The 20,351-nt window shown below is 35.9% G+C and overlaps 1 protein-coding gene across 1 annotated transcript in view; it reads right to left on the bottom strand.

Moving 5' to 3' along the window:
• CDH18 (cadherin 18) overlaps positions 1-20,351 on the bottom strand; it is a 497,699-nt gene that overhangs the window by 10,449 nt on the left and 466,899 nt on the right. The window contains exon 11 of the mRNA XM_029941281.1: positions 2,537-2,788. Coding sequence (XP_029797141.1) covers positions 2,537-2,788 — 252 coding nt within the window. The remainder of the gene's footprint in view (positions 1-2,536; positions 2,789-20,351) is intronic.

Genomic DNA, 20,351 nt, shown 5'->3' with positions numbered 1-20,351 from the left:
ATTTTTCAATTAACTTTTTAAGCCTTTACCTTAGCAACAAAAATGATTTTATGCTAATAAATGAAAACAAAAGGCAAAGACAATGTGACTCCTCCAAATGAATTATCTTTCAGAAGAAGGACTTTCGAGGAAATGATACTAAAGTTACTGAGTTCTATTCTTTGTGGTTTAGGGTAGAAACCTAGAGGGACCAATATGTGTAGCTCTTATTTTATTCGGTTTTGTTTGTGAGTTTTTGTTCTAATTTTCAAACACCAAAAAAGTAATACATAAATGTCTAAAACGAATATCAGTTATGACCGATCAATATACACGTAAATAAAATTGAGGAAACCTGACTTTCCTGGTTTCCTTCTCCACCATGCTTCTAGTATAAGACGATCCTGCAGGGAAACACATTGACGGCAGTGCACGGAAGCCCCCATGCTCCCGTTGTTAAGTGCAACTGATATGCTTAGATAAACAATTTATTTAATCTCTAAGCACCTTTTGATACTGTTGAATGGTCTGTCCTCTTTGATATATTATTTTTTCCTTTGACCTTGATGGCATTTTACTTTACACTTATTCCACCTTCTTCTCTGACCTTCTCTTCCCTCTGTCCTGCTATCACATCCTTCCTGACACAATGAACACACTTGAACTCATCACAGCTCAGCCTAGTTTATTATCTCTCTCTTTTTATTCTTCTGCTGTACTGACCTCAAGAACATGCACTTCTGATGTTCCCAGCTCAGTAAGGATTAGCGTCCATATTCAGCAAGAGTTGAAAAGTCTTCTTTGAACCTCTTCTAACTCAGACAATATCTATCTAATTCACAAGATCGCTTTTCTTCCAGCTATTTTATTTTATCCCTTGGAAACTTATTTCAAGAAAAACACACTATTGGGGTACCTGAGTCACTCAGTCGGTTGAACATCCAACCCTAGATTTTGGTTCAGGTCATGATCTCATGCTTTGTGAGTTAGAGCCACGCATTGGTTCTATAACTGATGGTGGAGACCCTGCTTGGGATTCTCTCTCTCTCTCTCTCTCTCTCTCTCTCTCTCTCTGTCCCTTGCACACTCTCTCTTAAACTAAATTAATAAACTTAAATTTAAAAATAAAAAAATGCATGTCATAAACATTAGATATTAGTTCACTGACATGAAATTCTGAATGTCACAGTCTTCAAATGAATCACAGACACTTTCATTAATCATTCTGTTAAGATTTGGTAAAAACTGCTCATCCAGGTATCTGAATCATATTTTCCAAGATCACTTGTGATTTCATCTAAAACATCTTGACATTACCTACTACTCTTCACCTCTGCTCTATGTGGGTCCAAACAAGACTTAGCAAGACAAACACTTTTGTCCTAACTGCTTTGCCTAAATGCTCTCTCTCCATCATGAGACCTGTTCCCTACTTCATTTACACCCATCTTTTTCAAAACACGAATGTTATGAATGGACTCTCTTGCTCAAAACATCTCTTGAAACTCCTAGAAAAAAAATCTACCATCTACCATTTTCAAAGGAACCCCAAACTATGTCACTGCTGCCTAAACATCCATTCCATTTTCCAGCCTCATTCCACCTTGCTCTCCATTCCTTCTGTACTGGTGATTTGTCTTTGAAGTCAGAAACAAAACAAGGAACACTCCTTGAAAAAAAAATCTGTCTCAACAAACCAACAAACCATACAGTTGTTGTCCCCCCCCCCACATGTACACAGTGCTTAAAAAAAACGAGCAAATGATAAGGATGCTAAAAGAAAGGAAGAAGGAAGTGGCCATGCTGGAAAAACAAATATCTGCCCATTTTGAACAAAACAGAAGGATTCTTTACATCTACTTCTCTTGTTATAAAAATTAGATTTGTGATCTTGTTGAAATAGTGATTCTAAAGAGGTTACAGTAATAGCTTCAAATGTGGCTGTGGTAAGACTTACACTATTAAGATGATAACACATAATTAGGGAAAGTTTCTTATTTTTATTAAAATGAAATGTAATACAAATCTCAAATAGATTTCCCATTAAACTTAATAAAATTTAATTTCTTTGAGGCCAAAATTATTCACTTTGTACTTTAAAATTCAGCTAACATTGATAATTAAATAATATTTTAGGTGAATAGAAGTAGCCACAAGAAATCTATTTTTATGCAGTGTTCAGATTCACTTTAGAATGATGTCACTTGTGTTCTTTGAAATACATTATAAAAGCTCCTTTAGTGCAGCATTTGGAATTTTTAATAACGATTATTTCCCAAATAGATCCTTTCCAAAAGGATTTCTCTCTTTGCCTACCCTTTCTTCTGACATTTCAACTCTTCCCCTCACATTTGAATCAAATTCTATGTCTCCATCACCTTCGGGATTGAGAAAGTTAATTAAGTTAATTAAAAGGAAGTCTGTGCTGCTATACTTTGTGGTCCAAGTTTTGTGTTCCTAATTTTTAAGTTCTGTCACAGTGACTTTCTTTGTCTCCCTTTTCTAATGCGCTTCTGCCACCAGACGGTACATTGAGAATCGCCTTCGTATGACTTACCGAGGAGGATGACAACACACAGCAGAATAGCGATTAAGGCTCCTGTACTCAGGCCAGCCGAGGACAGGAACGCTTCCGCATGGCAGGTCCGCACGCGCCCATCTCTCTCGCATGCACAAACCCTGACGGTGAGGGTGCTGCTGCTGCTGAGAGAGGGGATTCCACCATCAGAGATCATAATGGGGAGATAATACACATCCTGAATAGTTCGACTAAATCTCCTCCGCCTTGTCAGAATGCTGGCTGTGTTATCTATGACAGACATAAGCAAAACAAAATGTACTTAGTAAAGCCGCCATTCAAGATTCACATTTCCTTTAATGGATAAAATGGGCATGTGTTTTTAGTTTTTTAATTAGTTCATGACATGGACAAAGGAACATGAAGGGGCGATCATTAAAGAGTGACTAGTATATATTCTTGAATTGAGATACTGACTTGGAAAATTCATTGAGCCCATATTTAAAGAGAAGGGAAAGGGCGGAAGACAGGGGAGTGAAGACGCAATAGACATTTTGGACATGGACATGAAGGCAAAAAGATTTAAAAGGATACAGATTCAAGCCAGTGGGTCCTAAACTTTGAAATGAGACAGAGGTCCCCACACCAACCAGATCAATCATTAAACTTTCTCAGATTTAGTTGTGATGTGAAGCACTCATTATATAGTAGTAGGCACACCATGGAAAGTTAATGAGGGCTAAAATAGTTAATTCTACTTCTTATGTGCTTTCAAAATGCTATATATTACATTAATTGCTTGCATAGTTGATCTGTGGATTATAGATTATAGAGATAAGATGTTACATTTTTTATATTTTAGAAAAAATCATTTTTAGTATATACAATAATTAAAAAATAAATAACAAGAGCTCCAGAGGGTAAATCGCCCAAAGGTATACAGTTAGTAAATAATCACGATACAACCCCAATACCTCCTGAAACTACAACATGACACTGCTTTTTATCAATTCACCTCCAATTATACTGATGCTCTCAAGTGCCCATAGCATATAGTATCTTAGTATTGTTAGTCTGCATTCCAGTAAGTCTGTTGCTAAAAAGACCCTTCTGGTATACACTTAAATGTGCTGTGCAGATCTCATGCATGGAATGACTAGTTGCCCTAGTTGTAGATTATCGCCTGGCCCAATGTTGCATCCTTCTGAAGCAGCATATCATCAATGACTCATTGCTTCAGGGTTATAAAGGGGGAGCCATTTCCACTGAATGTAGACATGCTGAATGTCAGAGTTAGTTCCAGAGCTTTACGATTAGGTCACCTGTGAGGCATTACATTTGCACCACAGCTCAATTCTCGCTCTGCTCAACCTGTTTCCTCCGCTGTCCACAGATGTTGATCCCAAGGGCACATTCCAGCAAACAATCTGCCCTCGAAACTGCAAGTGAGAGCTTCCAGAGAAACTAACCTGCACGTACACCTATGAGTTAAGTACTTTTCACTAAAAATGTAAGTGAATCATTAGACAATTACATTTAGGGATTCTTTTATCATTTTTTTTAATTCTGAAAATTAAAATTTTATTACCTATGAGTATGTTTAAAATAGTCCTGATGAAATACCCTACAGTTATTTCTTGATTTTACATTGTAAATTAATGCAATAGAAAGATAACACATTTCAAATATTCAATGTAATAAAGTAATAAACACGCGAATTATGTTTTTATAATCATATGCTCATATGATCATATATGTACACATATGCATATGATTGAAGGTTTGCTAAAGAGGCATACATAATCTAATGAGAAATTACAAAAGATTTCCTTACTTAGTAGAAAAGAAAAAAAAGGTATCGATTTTCTATTCTGAAGCAAGATGAGAATGAGAAATTAAAGGAGCCAAAAGTGCGTTATGTGTATTATATAATTACAACAGCCACAGACCCTTTCCCAGAGACCGGAGCTTTGAGGCGGCACATCGCTCAGGCGTAGAGCATTGCATCATGGTTAATATAAACTTGCCTCTATGGACAGCTCCCTAGTCTACGGAAAAGGTATGAACTAAGTGTTTGCAGGCACATACATGTTTGGGAATTTCACTTCTGGCCTCCGAAGAAGAGATGTAAGGTTAATGACGTGTAGAATGTTATAACATGCAATGGTCGGTGTGGACCCCCACTGATGTCTCTGACCTCGTGCACGTGTTACATTCTTAATCTGGGAGCATACTCTCTTTCAGAATAATCATTGGAAATGCAATCAGAAACATGATCATAAACAAGGAGAAAGCCAGAAAATGTTACTAATGTACCTAAAATTCGTAAATAGAAAGCACTCAGATACAGAGACATAAAACTGTTCTTTCTTTTTTCCAGTTGAAGGTTTGATTTTTGAAAAGAAAAGAGGATTCAGGAAGCAAAGAGCTTCTGACCTAGAAAGACTTAGCAGAGCAGAATAATGAGCTCCTGAAAAAAGATATTGTGTACCTAACTGGAACTGCAAAAAATGTACTTGGCTGAAGGCTCACTGAACTTGAACAAGAAATCTTTGAACTAAAATGAAACAGGTGAGATATGTATGCATATATATATACATGTATATATACACATACATATATATCTCCATATATATATATATATATATATATATATATATATACAAATGTACTTTTATATAGAGAACAAAATTTGTTTTGTTGAAACTGCAAGATTAGTTTTCAAGGGGAACAGCAAATCTCTAAATTTAAAGTATAATTAAAAAAATAAACCAAGTAATATAGAAAAATTTCCCTTCCGAGTGGATAAAAATATATGAGCTTAATAAAGGTCAAACATAACAGGAAAAGACATGAAAAGTGTTAACTATCAATGTCAAATAAAGGACAGTCACTAATAATGTGTACCCAAGGCTGGTCCTTAATTCTAATTCTCAATAGTTTGAATGTAGACAAAAACTCATAGAACTGTTGAAAGCCAAGAAAATACATTTGGCTAGAATTCAAAAACATATTGAACAGCTAGCACAAAGAACTTCAGCTAAAACAATGTGAGTAAATATGCCTGTTAGATGAGTAAAAATATCATTTGAGAAATCTTGAGCAACAGCTATTATTTTATAATATGCATCTCTGAATGCAGGAATAATGCCATAGGAAGTTCAGGTATATTAAACAGTATTGGAATCATTCGGTAAAGATATGGAATATCTATGCATCTCTTTAGTGAGAAGATTGCACTTGAAATGCTGTGCATACTTTTGGGTCTACCACCTTAAAAGTTCTCTTTTAGCCCAAAGGGAGTGTATTGAGAGGACTTTGTGATGGTAAAAAAAAAAAAATTAGAAAAATATGTCACATAAAGAGTCTTTGAAGCTAAAAGTGTGGAAATTCCACACATTGCATATAGATTTGGGTGGTGACCAAAGGGTCTCAGAAAATGGCCAGAAAAATTGGGAGATTCTCTTAGTCAGTACTGTCTTTTGGGATATAATCAATCTATCCCTGATATTCCCAACAACTGTCTCTTCAGTGTTATTTGGAAATAGCGCTAAATGTGTTTTATTCTATCAACACAGACGACAAAACATTCTTTATTTTGATATATATTCTATGTCTTTTTCTTAAATGACTATGACCCAAACGAGAGGAAGTAGAGAGACTGCTGTACAGATTTGCAATATCCAACTCCTGGAGACACTTTAAAAATAGCTTGTGATGACCGGGAAAAACAATTGTAATAAGAAAAAAAATTCACTTTGGAGCTACAAGAACTCCAGGGGTTTCATAACTGGCTGATACGCTACAGACTATGATAGTATTATTCAAGTTGCATACTGCTTCTGGAATTCAGACATAATTTTCTTGTACTAATAGTATGTGCCTTAATATTTTTTGTTCCCTATTTTGAAAGACCTTGAAAGATTCCAATCTCGGTGCTACATGTGTAAACTGTCAGACAGCTTAAGTTAAAATAAGGGATGATTTTTAAATACCTCCTGAGGCAAAACAGATCCAAAACCACCTTATGTCTTGGTAAGTATTAAAACTATGTGTTCTTCAAAACTTAGATTATTGGACATCCATACACTCCCTGCCGTTTCATAGGATTCTTTGTTTGATAATACAGGATAAAGCTAGGCTTTGTCTCAGTCACAGCCAGCAGACTATTAAAATAATATTTCTAAATCCATCAGAACAGAAATACTAACAATCCCCAGATGTGAATCTCTAATTGAACTAAACTTAAAATTTTGTTTAAATGTCTGAAGAGAAAGCTAGGAAATAGAAACTTAATTTCACCAGATAGATAACTATGCATGGCTTCATATTGTTTTCATTTTTCCCCTAGTCTTCCAGCAGCAATAAGATATACTCATAATTTAACTACCATCAGAGCCCATGCATGAGACAATGCTCTTCTGCCTTTCTGTAGGGCTCCTGTCACATAATAGGTACTTGATAAATAATGATTTGAACTACACTCAGCAGGAACTTGTCTTCTGTTACCGTTTCCTTATTATATTGATGTGTATTTAAAAGGAAAATGAATTTACATATCCTGTAACACCTCAGCAGCGTTATCTGCTCATGATCTCTATTAAATGTTTATTGCCTCTTTCCTGCTTCCTGACTTCCCCTTCTTTTACCCTAGAATTGCCCTAAGATCAATTTTCAGACGCCTGATTCTGCCTGTTCATTTAAGTTTGTAAACATCCTCCTGGCCTCCCTTGCTTTTCTGCCAAACCACGAATGTATGATCCAATATGTCATTATGTTCTTATTTGCACCCTGGAATGTCAACCTTTTGACCATCTGCCACACTCCTTCTTGATAATCTTTAAATACAAGATAAACACAGCCATCCATTGTCTAAGGCTTCTGCTTTCAGAGTCATTAAAAATCTATGTTGGTAATATAGTTATAATTATCTTACTTGGCTCCACCAAGTATGTGGAGAAACTTAGACTATGCTCTTAAAGGAGGTTAGCAATTAATTTTTCAATATCAATTCTTTATCATATGCCAGGCAGTAGCTATTCTGAGTTTCTTTTGCCATTTTCCTTTAAACCTTAATCTTCCCTTCACAGCAGGCAAATGCCTTTCCCAAAAAGAAGCTACAATCTATAATCAACATTTTAAAACCACATTTGAAACTATTCAATTCCTCTTTGCCATTAATTATGTCCATCTCTATGTACAAGACTATGTATGAGAGACTTAAAAAATATAAATACATTGAATTAAAACATGAATCTTGAAGAATATCAGCAAATTTGCTCATGAATATCACATATGAATTAGCATAAGAGTGTTAATAACAGTAGAGAAGGTGATAAAAAACAGAAACTTTTAAAATAGAATCCAAACACAAATTCAAAATAATCCACAAACATATCACAAGAATATAATAATTGTAGAAGGAGAGATAAGGGTAATTTACAAAAAAGAAAAAAAGACAAGTGTATGAACTACAAGAGAAACCCATTATTTATCACACTCTTTTAATGAATGCTATTATCTTTAGTGGAAATGGGTGAATCAAAGTAGAAGATATTACATTTGGAGTCACTAAATTTGTAAGCACAAAAGGAAATTGTGTGGATAAATCCTTAGCTTGAAAAAGTGAACACATCAATCTACTTATGAAGTGGTTTTAATGTTTCCCCTGCCCGAGAGTGGAGGGTGGAGGAGGTGACTCCTAGAGCATTATGTCTCTCTGAGCCAGGAAGGAATTAAGGCAGAGAACAACCTATAGTTTCACAAAAGGAAACAAAAAGGAAAGTGGCATGGAATGGTAAACATTAGGCATATTTTACTTTGTCTACTTTTATACTTTTGCTTAGAGAAGAGTAGGATGGAGCTGTCTTTTGCTGTCTCTGTGAGTAGGGATATAAAAAGGTGAGAGGAGGTAGGGTCTGGCAAATACATTAGACAAAATACATAACAGTAAAAAAAATCAACAGAGATTAAAATAACTAAGAAGAGAACAAAATAATATTTTCTTATCTAGAGCAAAATGACCACTAAGACAAGTCAGCACATTTGCAAGTCATGCTTTTTGATTTTAGGGTCAAGATGGCATATGAACCCTTTGCCGTCTTACTAGTCAAGCCTTGAGTCTCTGTCTTCCCATCAAGGACAGTGTGACACTATCAGGTGTGACCGCCTACATGCTAGTAAGGAAGACTGAGATTTGACTGTGAGAGAAGGAAGATCCCTAATGGAACCCAAACAATGTGTGTCAGCCTCCCCAGAGACTGCAGACAGGTGACTCAACAGGACTCAGCTGCTACCACATCCACTAGAGGATGTTTGAGGCATCATTTGCAACCATATTCTCAATTTGGACTATGTGTCTGTTATTTTATTTAGGAACTGGGAGAGATGGCTAAATGGTCTCTTGAAGCCCTGTGGTTAAAAAGAGAATTTTAAATGGTTAGACTCTGCAGAGAAATTAAGCACATTACAACACCAGCTGCGAGTTCTCATTTGAAGGACAAAAATAAACTCTGGGAATATTGACTACTACGAATCTGACAGTGCGAAAGAAGTACAAAATACACATTCAGTCTCTCATGGCTTCCAACATGTTTCAAACCAATGGCCTGTGAAATCTGAAAGAAAAGGCCCTAAAGGGCACCACTTTAAGAGCTTTATAACATAGTCAAGTTTGATGGGTACTGGGTGGCTCAGTGGGCTCTGTCCCACTCTTGATTTTGGCCCAGGTCATAATCTCATGGTTCATGAATTCAAGCCTTGTGTGGGGCTCTGTGCTGACAGTGTGGAGCCTGTTTGGAATTCTCTTTCTCTCTCACTGTCCCTCCTTCTCTCTCAAAATAAAAAAAAATAAACTTAAAAAAACCATCAAATTTTAAAATAGTCCTTATCTTAAACTCAGTGTAAACTCAGATACCTTTTCACCGAACCCAAATAGTCACAAGGAAAAACAGTATTTGCCAGCATTCCCATAAGTATTTTGCTAAAAATCATAAGACAACTTACAAATGATGGGACCTTCATTTTCAGAAATATAAATTCCCAAGAAACAATTAAAGGTCATAAAAACAAAGAATAACCAAAAATTTCAAAAGGCTGCAACAAAGTGAATATGGTAGTCTACAGAATCTTTTGTTTAACAGGATTAAAATGATAATTTTCAGGGTAGTTCATGGTATGTGGACTCATTCATTTTTAAAACATGGGAGTGTCCACCAAAGTGGAAAACACATACCTAAAGAGGAAAACCAAGAGACAAATATGAGTAGATAACAAATTATCAACAAAATTATGATAAGGATTTTCAAATTTGAAAGGCTTATTAAATGTGATTTGAAACCCTGCAGACAGAACTACAAGTATACACACAGTTATAAATGATTGCTTCCCCCAGTAAAATCTGTAAGACTTACAAATGCACTTGACAATTAGAATTAAGCCTAGGAATTAGGCTGGCAAATCTCCTCGCATCAAAAAAAAAAAAAAAAAAAAAAAACCTAGTCCCTCAAGAAAGCAGCATAAAGACTATGAAGCGGAACAGTGTTACCTGGTAGACTAATGATAATTTTATATTGGGGGATTAGAATACACTTTAATATTACAAAATGAACAAAGACAACTATCGTGTGCACAGAACTCTGGTATAAGCTCATACTGAAGGACTTGGTGACATGACTATAGTTCATTGGCTCTAGATATTTGGTTAAGAAGTTGGAATTAAACAATGAAGTTTTTGAGGCTAAAATGAAATTTACCTATTACAATTTCAAGAGAAGGTGATTATAGGAATAATTACATTTTAATCAGGAAGCATTTCATGTCTTTTTGTTGTTGTTTTAAAGTAATGTAATTTGAAAATGCTTGTGACTTAAAAAACTGTCTTCTGAACTCTGGTTTTTAATTTTAAATAAAATTCTGTTATTAGTGACATGTTAATGATAAATAAGGTCGTTTATCAAATACATTTACAATGTATATTTTGCTGTATATGTTGTAAAAAGAAAACATAGAAATTCTACACTTGGTTACTTTCCAAGGCAAAGTCTTCCGTATTCTAATAGGTAAGGGTCATCATTTTCCAGATAAATATTGAAAATTTGGTTAAGCATCAAATTTTCTATTCACCACAGTTTGGTACTAGGACAAATAAAGGATTAATTGCAGAATACTTTTTTTTAAGGATAGAACATAGATAACACAGTACTTAATACTCAGTGTGCTCTCAATAGTGAATAAATGGACTGTGTCTCTGCCTTACCACATTTCCCTGGCTAGATTCATCTATTGTTTAAAATTTTTTTAAGTTTTATTTATTTTTGAGAGATTGAGGGAGAGAGAGACAGTGTGAGCAGGGGAGGGTCAGAGAGAGAGAGGAAAATATAGAATCTGAAGACAAGCTCCAGGCTCTTAACCAGAAGCCGGACACTCAACCAACTGAGCCACCCAGGCGCCCTCCTGGCCAGATTCTTCTAAATGATGTTGCATTCTGTCATCTCTTTGCTGTCTTGATTCCCAGTCTAATTGAAAAGTATTCTCAGATTCATTCTACCTGGAAGAACAGATTCTATCCTTTATTTTTTTTTTCACAGTTCTTTTTTTTTAATTTTTTTTAGAATATAACACTATTTTTTAACATATGCAATTATTTTCCATCACTTACAATACAGTAGTTACAATTACACTCCAAATGGATAAGCAAAGTAAAAAATCAGAACCCCAACTTCTATTTCATGTAATTAGACTTATACAGAAATTAGAAGGTTAAGTAACAACTAGCTAATCACCTAATTTCACAGCTATCTGAAGTGCCAATCATTTATAGCAGCTTATCTATGATACATTCAAGATACATGATACAATTTATTACTTGCCCATAAGCTAAAACACAGCCTGCTTAATACCTTTCCTTAAGTTCCACCTCTATACTACAATATACTTGAAGTCCATGCAAAAATGTAGCTACCTTTTATATAGGAAATGGATGATTAAGTCTTTGGTGTTGAAAAAGCAACTTCATTTAAAGTCATATCACGTTTCAGTACCACTTTTAGTGGTCTCTCTAAAGTAACTCAAGTGTCATTGCCTTCAGTTACAAGTAACATTTCATAACATCTGCTTTTCCCCAACTAGACAGCAAGTCCCCTGAAAACAAGAGCTTTGTGTTTTAATTCTCGACATTTTGGACAGCTTAGATCACTGCCTTATACAGCACAGACAACACATGCTCCCTTACAGATTAAGTGGTAGGAGAAAAACTTAATTTAAGAGCTGAGTACAGATTTCTTTTAGAGAAAAAAAATTCTAAGAGAGGAAGAATGGTGTCGAGCAGTAACACCAGTGTGAGTCTCCTGTAGAATGCTGGGCAGCCAGTGTAAATGTCGAACCATGAAATAAAGCTGTGTGTGTGTGTGTGTGTGTGTGTGTGTGTGTGTGTGGGTGTGTGTGTGGGTGTGTGTGTGGGTGTGTTTCAGGTGCTTTACTTCATTTTTTAAGTAGATACAATAAATGAGTATATTCTTACTGAAGATATTCAAAGTCCATCTCATAAACATTTCTTAAGAAGGATATTTACTTTGCGGTGCCTGAGTGGCTCAGTCCCTTAAGTGTCCAACTTGATTTGGTCTCAGGTCATGACCTCTTGGATCTTGAGTTCCAGCCCTGCATTAGGCTCTGCACTGACAAAGTGGAGCCTTCTTGGGATTCTCTCTCCCTCTCTCTCTGTGCCTCCCCCATGCTCACTCTCTCTCTCTCTCTCTCTGTCACACACTCTCTCTCTTCCTCTCTCTCCCTCTCTCATAAATAAATAGACGTTAAAAATAAACATATTTTCCTTTTTTGAGAGAGAGTGCAAGACAGAGAGAGAGAGAGAGAGAGAGAGAGAGAGAGAGAAGGGGGTGGAGTGTCCGAAGGAGAAGGATAGAGAAGTCTTCAGCAGGCTCCAAGTTCAGCATGGACCCCAATGTGGGGCTTGATCTCACTACTGTGAGATCATGTCCTGAGCCAAATCAACAGCCGGTTGCATAACTCACTGAGCCAGTCAGCTGCCCCAAGAAAGAGGCTTATTTTCTATAGTATCTTTATTGCTCATACATTGATTAAATTCTACACTTAGATCATTTTTTCTGTTTGATGTTTAACTATATATTGTTCATTTAGTACTTTGTCTTTACCTTTTCAGATATTTATTCTTTATTTTTTAATTTTTTTGATGTTTATTTATTTTTCAGAGAGAGAGAGAGCATGAGCCAGGGAGGGGCAGAGAGAGGGAGACACAGAATCTGAAGCAGGCTCCAGGCTCTGAGCTTTCAGCACAGAGCCTGATGCAGGGCTCGAACCACAAACTGTGAGATCATGACCTGAGCCGAAGTCACATGTTGAACTGACTGAGCCACCCAGGTGCCCCTCAGATATTTATTCTTATCTTATTGTCATTTGCCTGTTAAGGCTCCAAATATTTTATCAATGGAATTTTATTATAATTGATATATTTTATATTTAATGTTAGATTATTTATAATAAATACTGAGGCATTCAGTACTTTAAAATACTCTTCCCTGATTGTAACATGAGTGATGTCCCAACAGAAAGAGGATTATTTTATTGTAGTTATTTTTTTCACGGGTCACTAAAAAGATCCAACAACTATTAGCTTTGTTATTTTGCAAGTAAGTACTTCAGCACTACTTATTATTATCTTTATCATATAAACTTATTGGAAATCAGTAAAATTATTTTTTTGTCAAGTTAGAGGATGTCTCTGGGATTATTATATATTCTTTCCATCTAAAACTCAAATATCTCTTTATTCAGAGTAATTTATTTGGATTCTTCATATTATCTTCCTATGTATTTACTTTTTAGTTCCTTTCAGTATGTCCCTTAAAACATGTAGCCTTTTGTATGCTATTTCACATTCTTTATATATTTTGATCTTTCTTCATAAGAATGCAATAGTAATAATTGTGTCCATATTTCCACCTTACAAAAGAGGAAACCGAGGCACTAAGAACTAGAACCTGATGGTAGTCTCACACAATTAGAGAAACCATGTCTCAAATAGAGGAAACGTATTTCCAGAGTCTAACTCTAAAATGTTCTTCTTTGTTTTTCCCTCTTATTTATTTTCACAGATATTTACTTAAAGTTTCCTCTGTGTCAGGCACGATGGGCAGAGTGAGAAATACAGCAGTTAAATAAGTCAGACAGACTTATATTCCTGAATTTTAGAGTCGAAATGGGGAGAGAGCCTGCACTGTGACAAGGGTTGTGATTACAGAGTACTGTTTATCATATAACCATTTGTCATTTAAAAAAAAAAAAAAGATGGATTTGTTACAGCTAATGACTGTTGGGTGTTGGGCATTGGGTGGCCCAAGTGCTGGCCAATTTGCTCCTAAATGCATTAAATTTTTTAGTTATGTTTCTGAATATGGATGGAGTCAGAGTTCCCAAGACTTTGGGGAAAAGAGGGAAGCTTGATAGATGATAGAAATCAGGAGAGGCAGCAAAATTCCACAAGATTCAAAGAGCAGGAGGCGTCCAAGGATGCTGATGCCACCTCTCAATTCCCTTGTGAGAATGTGAAGAAAGCAGTGTCTCTTGGGCAGTGTTCCTTCTTTTTTCATCTTTCTCATTTCTAATTCAGTTTTAAGCATTGTCCATTTGAGTTTTCTCATCTTACCAGACATTTTAAATTGGCAATGTTATCATGTGTCCACTCAAAAAGTCTTTTTTAGATAATTAAGAATGGTTTTCTCTTTCTAACATTAAGTGTATCCCTATATATGCTAACTGCCTCTCTTTCATCCTGCTTGACCCTTGCGGTGTCCTGTGATCTTCCACTTAGGGAAGTTCTTTGCACTCCCATTCCCAGTGATTTCTCCAATACAAGTAAGGAGTAGTAAGTGGATCTGGACCAGTATTTGTATATTTTCTTATGAATCTCAATGCCACTCTGCTTTGGAGTTGACTTTTAGGATCCATCCACAGACCAAGTTTATTTAGCTGTACATTGTTATCCTAGAAGTATTTAGAAGAATGAGCCTGAAATCTGTTTATAGGCTGCAGTTTCTTTGATCTTTCATTCTTTTCAGATATCTGGTAAGTGGGGCTTCTTTTCCAATGTACTCTATTCACCCATACTGTGGTACTAGTGTTTGCTTTGAGTACATGGTACATTGGGAGAAGGGCTGAAGCAGAAATGGGACAGAAACAGGAAAAACAAAAGCCAGAAATATGAAAAATCAGTGGAAGTGGTACTTGGCACAGAGTGATAATGTTGTTACCCAGTCCAACTTAACAAATTTTGAAAAGGATCTTGGTTTTGCTCAGTATATAGGGGTGTTCTGAATCAGTTTCAATTAAATTTTAAGAAACAAATATCTGCAGAATATCGGTAAATGTCTAGGAGCCAGCGACTCTATGATAATTAGCTATTAGTGAAGAGCATTCTTTCCTCTAAGCCAGTTTATATCCCAACTACTTAACAGAACTCTTGCCAAACAATTTTGGTTTTGTAAAATGGAGGTCTAGGTAAAAATGGTTTTTGACTGACAAATACACTTAGTGATAACATAGAGAAAGCCTGACCATTTCAAGAAAATGTCTGTTAAATGGTGTTCAAGAACTGGAACAACATAACTCAAGGGGTAAGATTCAAGAGACAGGAAATGCCTGAAGAGGGCGCTATTGATTACAATCCATTTACTTGTACTACAAAATAACGGGAGGGTGGAATTTCAACCTGGGGACAGAGAAAACTAGAACTTTTAGAAGTCTCCTGGGCCTACAGTCAAATGGAAAATTGAGGGGCCTTAAACACATGGCTAACTTTCCCTAAAGACATTTGTTAAATTGAAAGTTTAAATTGGAAGTTAAATTGAAAGTTTAGCAGAGATCTAAAATGCTAAGTGAAAAAAAATCCTGGAATGCAAAGAAGAGGGTTTTTTTGTTCTTGTTGTTGCTGCTGTTTGTTTTTGTTGTTGTTGTTGTTTTCCCTCTCTTTGTATTGAACAGACAATAGTTAGAGTCAGGGACCAGGGCAGTGGCCCACCCAAACAAGCTTGTGGTTGTATGTCCTAGAGGGCCATGTCCTAGCAACGGGGCAGAGACTGAATCTGAACAAAACTACAAATCAGCCTTGACTTAACTCAACTCTGATTGTATGAAAATAATAATCTCTCTCTTTCATTGTTTGTCAGAGAAAATGATGAATACCCTCTGAAGATAGATAATGTCATGTGAGACCCTCCTAGATCTACACACTACATGTGACATCTAACAAAAAATTTAGTAGACATATCAAGAAACAAGACCATATGTCCCAGTATGGTCTGTCCAAACTTTCTATGAAAAAAAAAAAAAAAAAAACCAAACCTGTCATCTTATTGAGATATTAGAGTTAGCTGACAATGATTGTAAAATAATTAAGATTAATATGTTTAAGATATTGAGGCACCTGGGTAGCTCAGTTGGTTAAGCGTCCAACTTCGGCTCAGGTCATGATCTCTCGGTTTGTGGGTTTGAGCCCCACGTCAGGCTCTGTGCTGACAGCTAGCTCAGAGCCTGGAGCCTGTCGTCAGATTCTGTGTCTCCCTCTCTCTCTGACCCTCCCCTGCTCATGCTCTCTCTCTCTCTCTCTTTCTCTCTCTCTCCATCTCTCTCAAAAATAAATAAAACATTAAAAATTTTTAAAAAAGAAAGAGAGGGAAAAGATGAATGAAAGGTCATTTCACTAGAGATTTACATATTTATAAAAAGAGGGAAGAGGGGCATTTGGGTAGCTCAGTCGGTTGAGTGTCTGACTTCCAGTCAGGTCATGATCTCATGGTTTGTGAGTTTGAGCCCCACATCAGGCCCACTACTATCACTGCAGAGTCCACTTTGTATCCTCTGTCCCCCTCTCTCGGCTGGTCCCCCGCTTATACTCTTTCAAAAATAAACATAAAAAAAGAAAAAATTGCTATCAATCAAAGCAGTCAGTATTTGTGCTATGTTTTCTTTGCAAGAAGAAAAGCTTTGATAGAACTCTTGCTTCTTTGAACAGAATATTAGGTACATGCTGGTGTTTTCTACTAATATGCTCATAGAATATGTCACAGTGAATCCTAAAAATAGGCACCAAATAAATTTTCATATAAATAGGATAGAACATGCAAAAACACATTTGTTCTCCAATGTTCATATAAATTAGAAAATTCCAAATTAATGAGGGATAAGACATATAGCAAAAAAAAAAAAAGCCAACAAAGATGGTGAAGATCTGGGAAAATATGAAAGAATGTCTTAAATATATTTAGTAAGCAGATCAGATCTCAATGGTAAATAGGAGAATTCTATGAGAACATAGATGAAGGAAAAAGATCTTACTTGCTATGAGTACATTAGTGAGTTTATATGATTGCTGGCATAAACACTGTTGGGGTATCTGTCTTTGGAATAAGTTTAGTATAACAAATAATAGTAAGTTATAATAACAATTGTTTTTAGTAGGAATTATTCCAGTGAGGTCTCAGGAGAGATTGAGATTTTATCAGACTAATAGGCTAAGGGGTTAGTCTGTTATGATTTATGGGTGCTGCCAGAAGATACAAGTCTCCTGGGTCAGCCACAAAGGAATTCATCACTCCTATCACAGCACACAGCGTGAGCTCTCATTCAGAACAGCCTTAGACCATAGAGACAGTGTCTCCCTCTGCTCTGGAGGTTTACCACCTCATATAATAAATACAAGAACAATCTCTGGGGCAAAGTCCAATCTAATTTTCTTGCAGCCCATTATAGAATATTGGGATTCCTTGATTTTAGGATACTCTGCTCTGAAGCAAACCCCCTGGGTGCATACCATGCACCTAAGCCATTCTATGTCACTCTTTGGAGAGTTTGGTGTTAGGAGAATGAGAGAAAAGATGGAGTTCATTCTGCTTCCATTGTGGTCAGAAACAAAGCATTTATCCCTGACCCAGGAGTATGGAGCCTTCTTCCAGTATCCATGAAATTGGGTCAAGTTTTATTGCTTGGCATGTAATTAAGGTGTAATCTCAACATCAAGGTGTGATGGCTCTTATGATACATTTTCAATACTACTTGGTTGTTGAACCACTGACCTCCCCAGATTTTGCTTTTATTTTGGCTAATGGGATGCATGTGATGATTATGTTACTGTCTTCTTATTGTTATTCGTGAGATCAGTAATAGTTTTGAACACGTGTTCTTATGTTTATTTGTTATTTTGTTATTTCTCTTTTTAATTACTTATTTGTATCCTTTAACTAGTCTGTTAGTCTGTTGGAATGCTTATTTTGTTTTGTGGGATTTTTAAATAAATTTATGATACTAACCCTTACTCATTTATAAATATTGGCTATATCTTGCCTGAGGTTATAACTTGTTTTAAAAATTTGTTTAGAAATTATTTGATGCAGAAATATGATAATTTGAATATTATCACACTTGTCAATGTTCTATGAATGTGATATTTGTATCTTTTATATGAAATCTTCTTCTACCCCAGTTATATAAAATTAGTTCACTTGATTTTCCTCTAGAATTCTTAAACTACATTTAAACAGGTAGTTTATATATATATGTATATATACACATTATATATATTGTTCATGTGTTTTGAGAGATTCTAGAGAATCTAGATAACTAGCTGGTCTCTTTCTATGTACCTTTTGTATTACCCTTTCCACAATGGTTAAAAATGCTACCTTTGCCTTCTGATAAGGTCATATGCTTATATATAGATTTATATATCTAATTATTTTATTCAATCTCCTGAATTTGTTCTCTTCCCCACTTTTTTTCTCTACTACTACCATATTTAAAGAGTACTTCATTTTATGCTAGTATCAGCCTAATTTTGTGGTTGGACCAGCCTTTGTGATTCTTATTATGATTACAAGACACTCCTCAGCAATAACTATTAGGAAACTGAAAAAACAAAAAAACAAAAACCAAAACTGTTTATTCCTTACATGTCCTGGAAATTATTTGGCATACCTGGAATCACACAGAGAGGTGGAGGGTAGAAAGAAACAGAATGTGGGCAACCTAAAGTTCTACATGTATTGAGGTCAAGCGTGGGTCCTAGGGTTTGGGAGACTTACTCCTTATTGATGAATTTAAGACATAAGAGTAGGAATTCAAAGCACAGAAAGAGAGACAGAGAGGAAAAGGCCCAAATGGTCAGTTATCAAAATCAATCAAGGTCTCTAAAACAAAGAGTCTCCAGGGACAGAGGGAGGGAGCCTGGATCTCGGTGTAGTCCTGTGGCTGGCAAGGTGTATGTTCCAGATATCCCTCTTTGAAGTGGAGCCCTCTTTGAAGTGGAGCCCTCTTTGAAGTGGATGTCTTGGTAATCAAAGCTTACGTCAGGCACTTGCAATAAAAAAAAAAAAGCCAACTGTCTGGGTTTACACTCACTATATTCATCTTTTTAATGTCTTGATATCTGTTAGGATATGTCCTCTCTGTTTCTCTTTCTGCTAAGTATATACTTCATCTTCTTTTTCGACACATTCTTGATTTTCTTAATCCCTTACTTTTTGCATTTTATTAACAGATTACTACTCAGTTTATCATTAACATTTACTTTATAGAGTAATATGAAAATTTGAGTGCTCTGATTCACTAATTTGGTAAATATATTATTTTGTGGGTATACTTTTATATTTTAAGTAACACTGCTTTTAATATAGAACAAACTTGAAAAGTATGTGTTGATTTTTTTTCTCTAATGATTTTAGAAGGGTTTTATACTAATTTCCTTGATTTGTTTTTGCCATTTTAAATTGCATCTGATTTACTATTTATTCATACATATTTTTAAAATCAATTAATTTATTTGAGAGAGGCAGAGATAGTGCAGGAAGGGAAGGGGCAGAGAGAGGGAAAGAATCTCAAGTGGGCAGTGTGCTACCAGCACAGAGACCTACGTTGGGGCTTGAACTCAGGAAACCTGGAGATCATGACCTGAGCCAAATTCGAGAGTGAATGCCTAACTGACTGAGCCACCCAGGTGCCCTGGTATTTCTTTAAATACAGGAAATCTAGGCCAGCTAAAATGCTTAACATTCCTAAGGGCAGTAGAGATAGAAGCCATAGATAATCACTTATTGCTTAAGGATAGTTACACCCTGGGTGGGGGTCCTTAGCCCACCCTGTAATCAGTTATTTTTGAAAAAGCACTAAATATTGTGATTGGGTCCCGCCAAAAGTAACAAACACTCTAACAAAATGTATGGTTAAAGTTGCTACCAATGCTGTTATGTGATAATGATTGGACCCCTGTACCTGTGGCACAATTTCCTGTAACTCCCCCTTCCCAAGCCCCATAAAAGCCCTGCTCAGCCCTTGTTCGGGGCTCTCAGCACGGATCCACTGCGCTGGAGAAATCTGTGAGCCTGAGCTTAAGCCCGGTGAACTTAAGCCCGTAATAAATGCCCTTTGCTTTTGCATGTGTGAAAAAAAAATACAGGAAATCTATCCATTTTGGCATTTACTAGTATTAAAAAAAGGCAAAATATCCCATTATTATGTAAGGTGTTTCTGTAGATTTTCTTACATTTTCATATAGACAACTTCATCTTCTGTTAGCAAGGATCATCTTGTGTTTTGTTTCCAGTTATTATTGTTCTTAAATTTTTTTCTCTTTGCATTGAGAATATTTTGTACAATGCGGATTAGTTGTAGTGACTGGAAGTATCCTGAGACCAGAAGAATTGCTTAGATGAATCTATCAGAAATTGCTCCTTGTTAGAAATGTGAGCTGAATAAATGTCTTTTATTTTAAACACCAAGTTTGTTGTGGGTTTTCTTTTTTCAGCAATAGTTGTTTCTTTTCAAGCAACAG

Source organism: Suricata suricatta, chromosome 6, assembly GCF_006229205.1.
Source record: "Suricata suricatta isolate VVHF042 chromosome 6, meerkat_22Aug2017_6uvM2_HiC, whole genome shotgun sequence".
In the NCBI taxonomy this organism is placed as follows: Eukaryota; Metazoa; Chordata; class Mammalia; order Carnivora; family Herpestidae; genus Suricata; species Suricata suricatta.
This window is presented reverse-complemented; position numbering and strand designations above follow the sequence as displayed.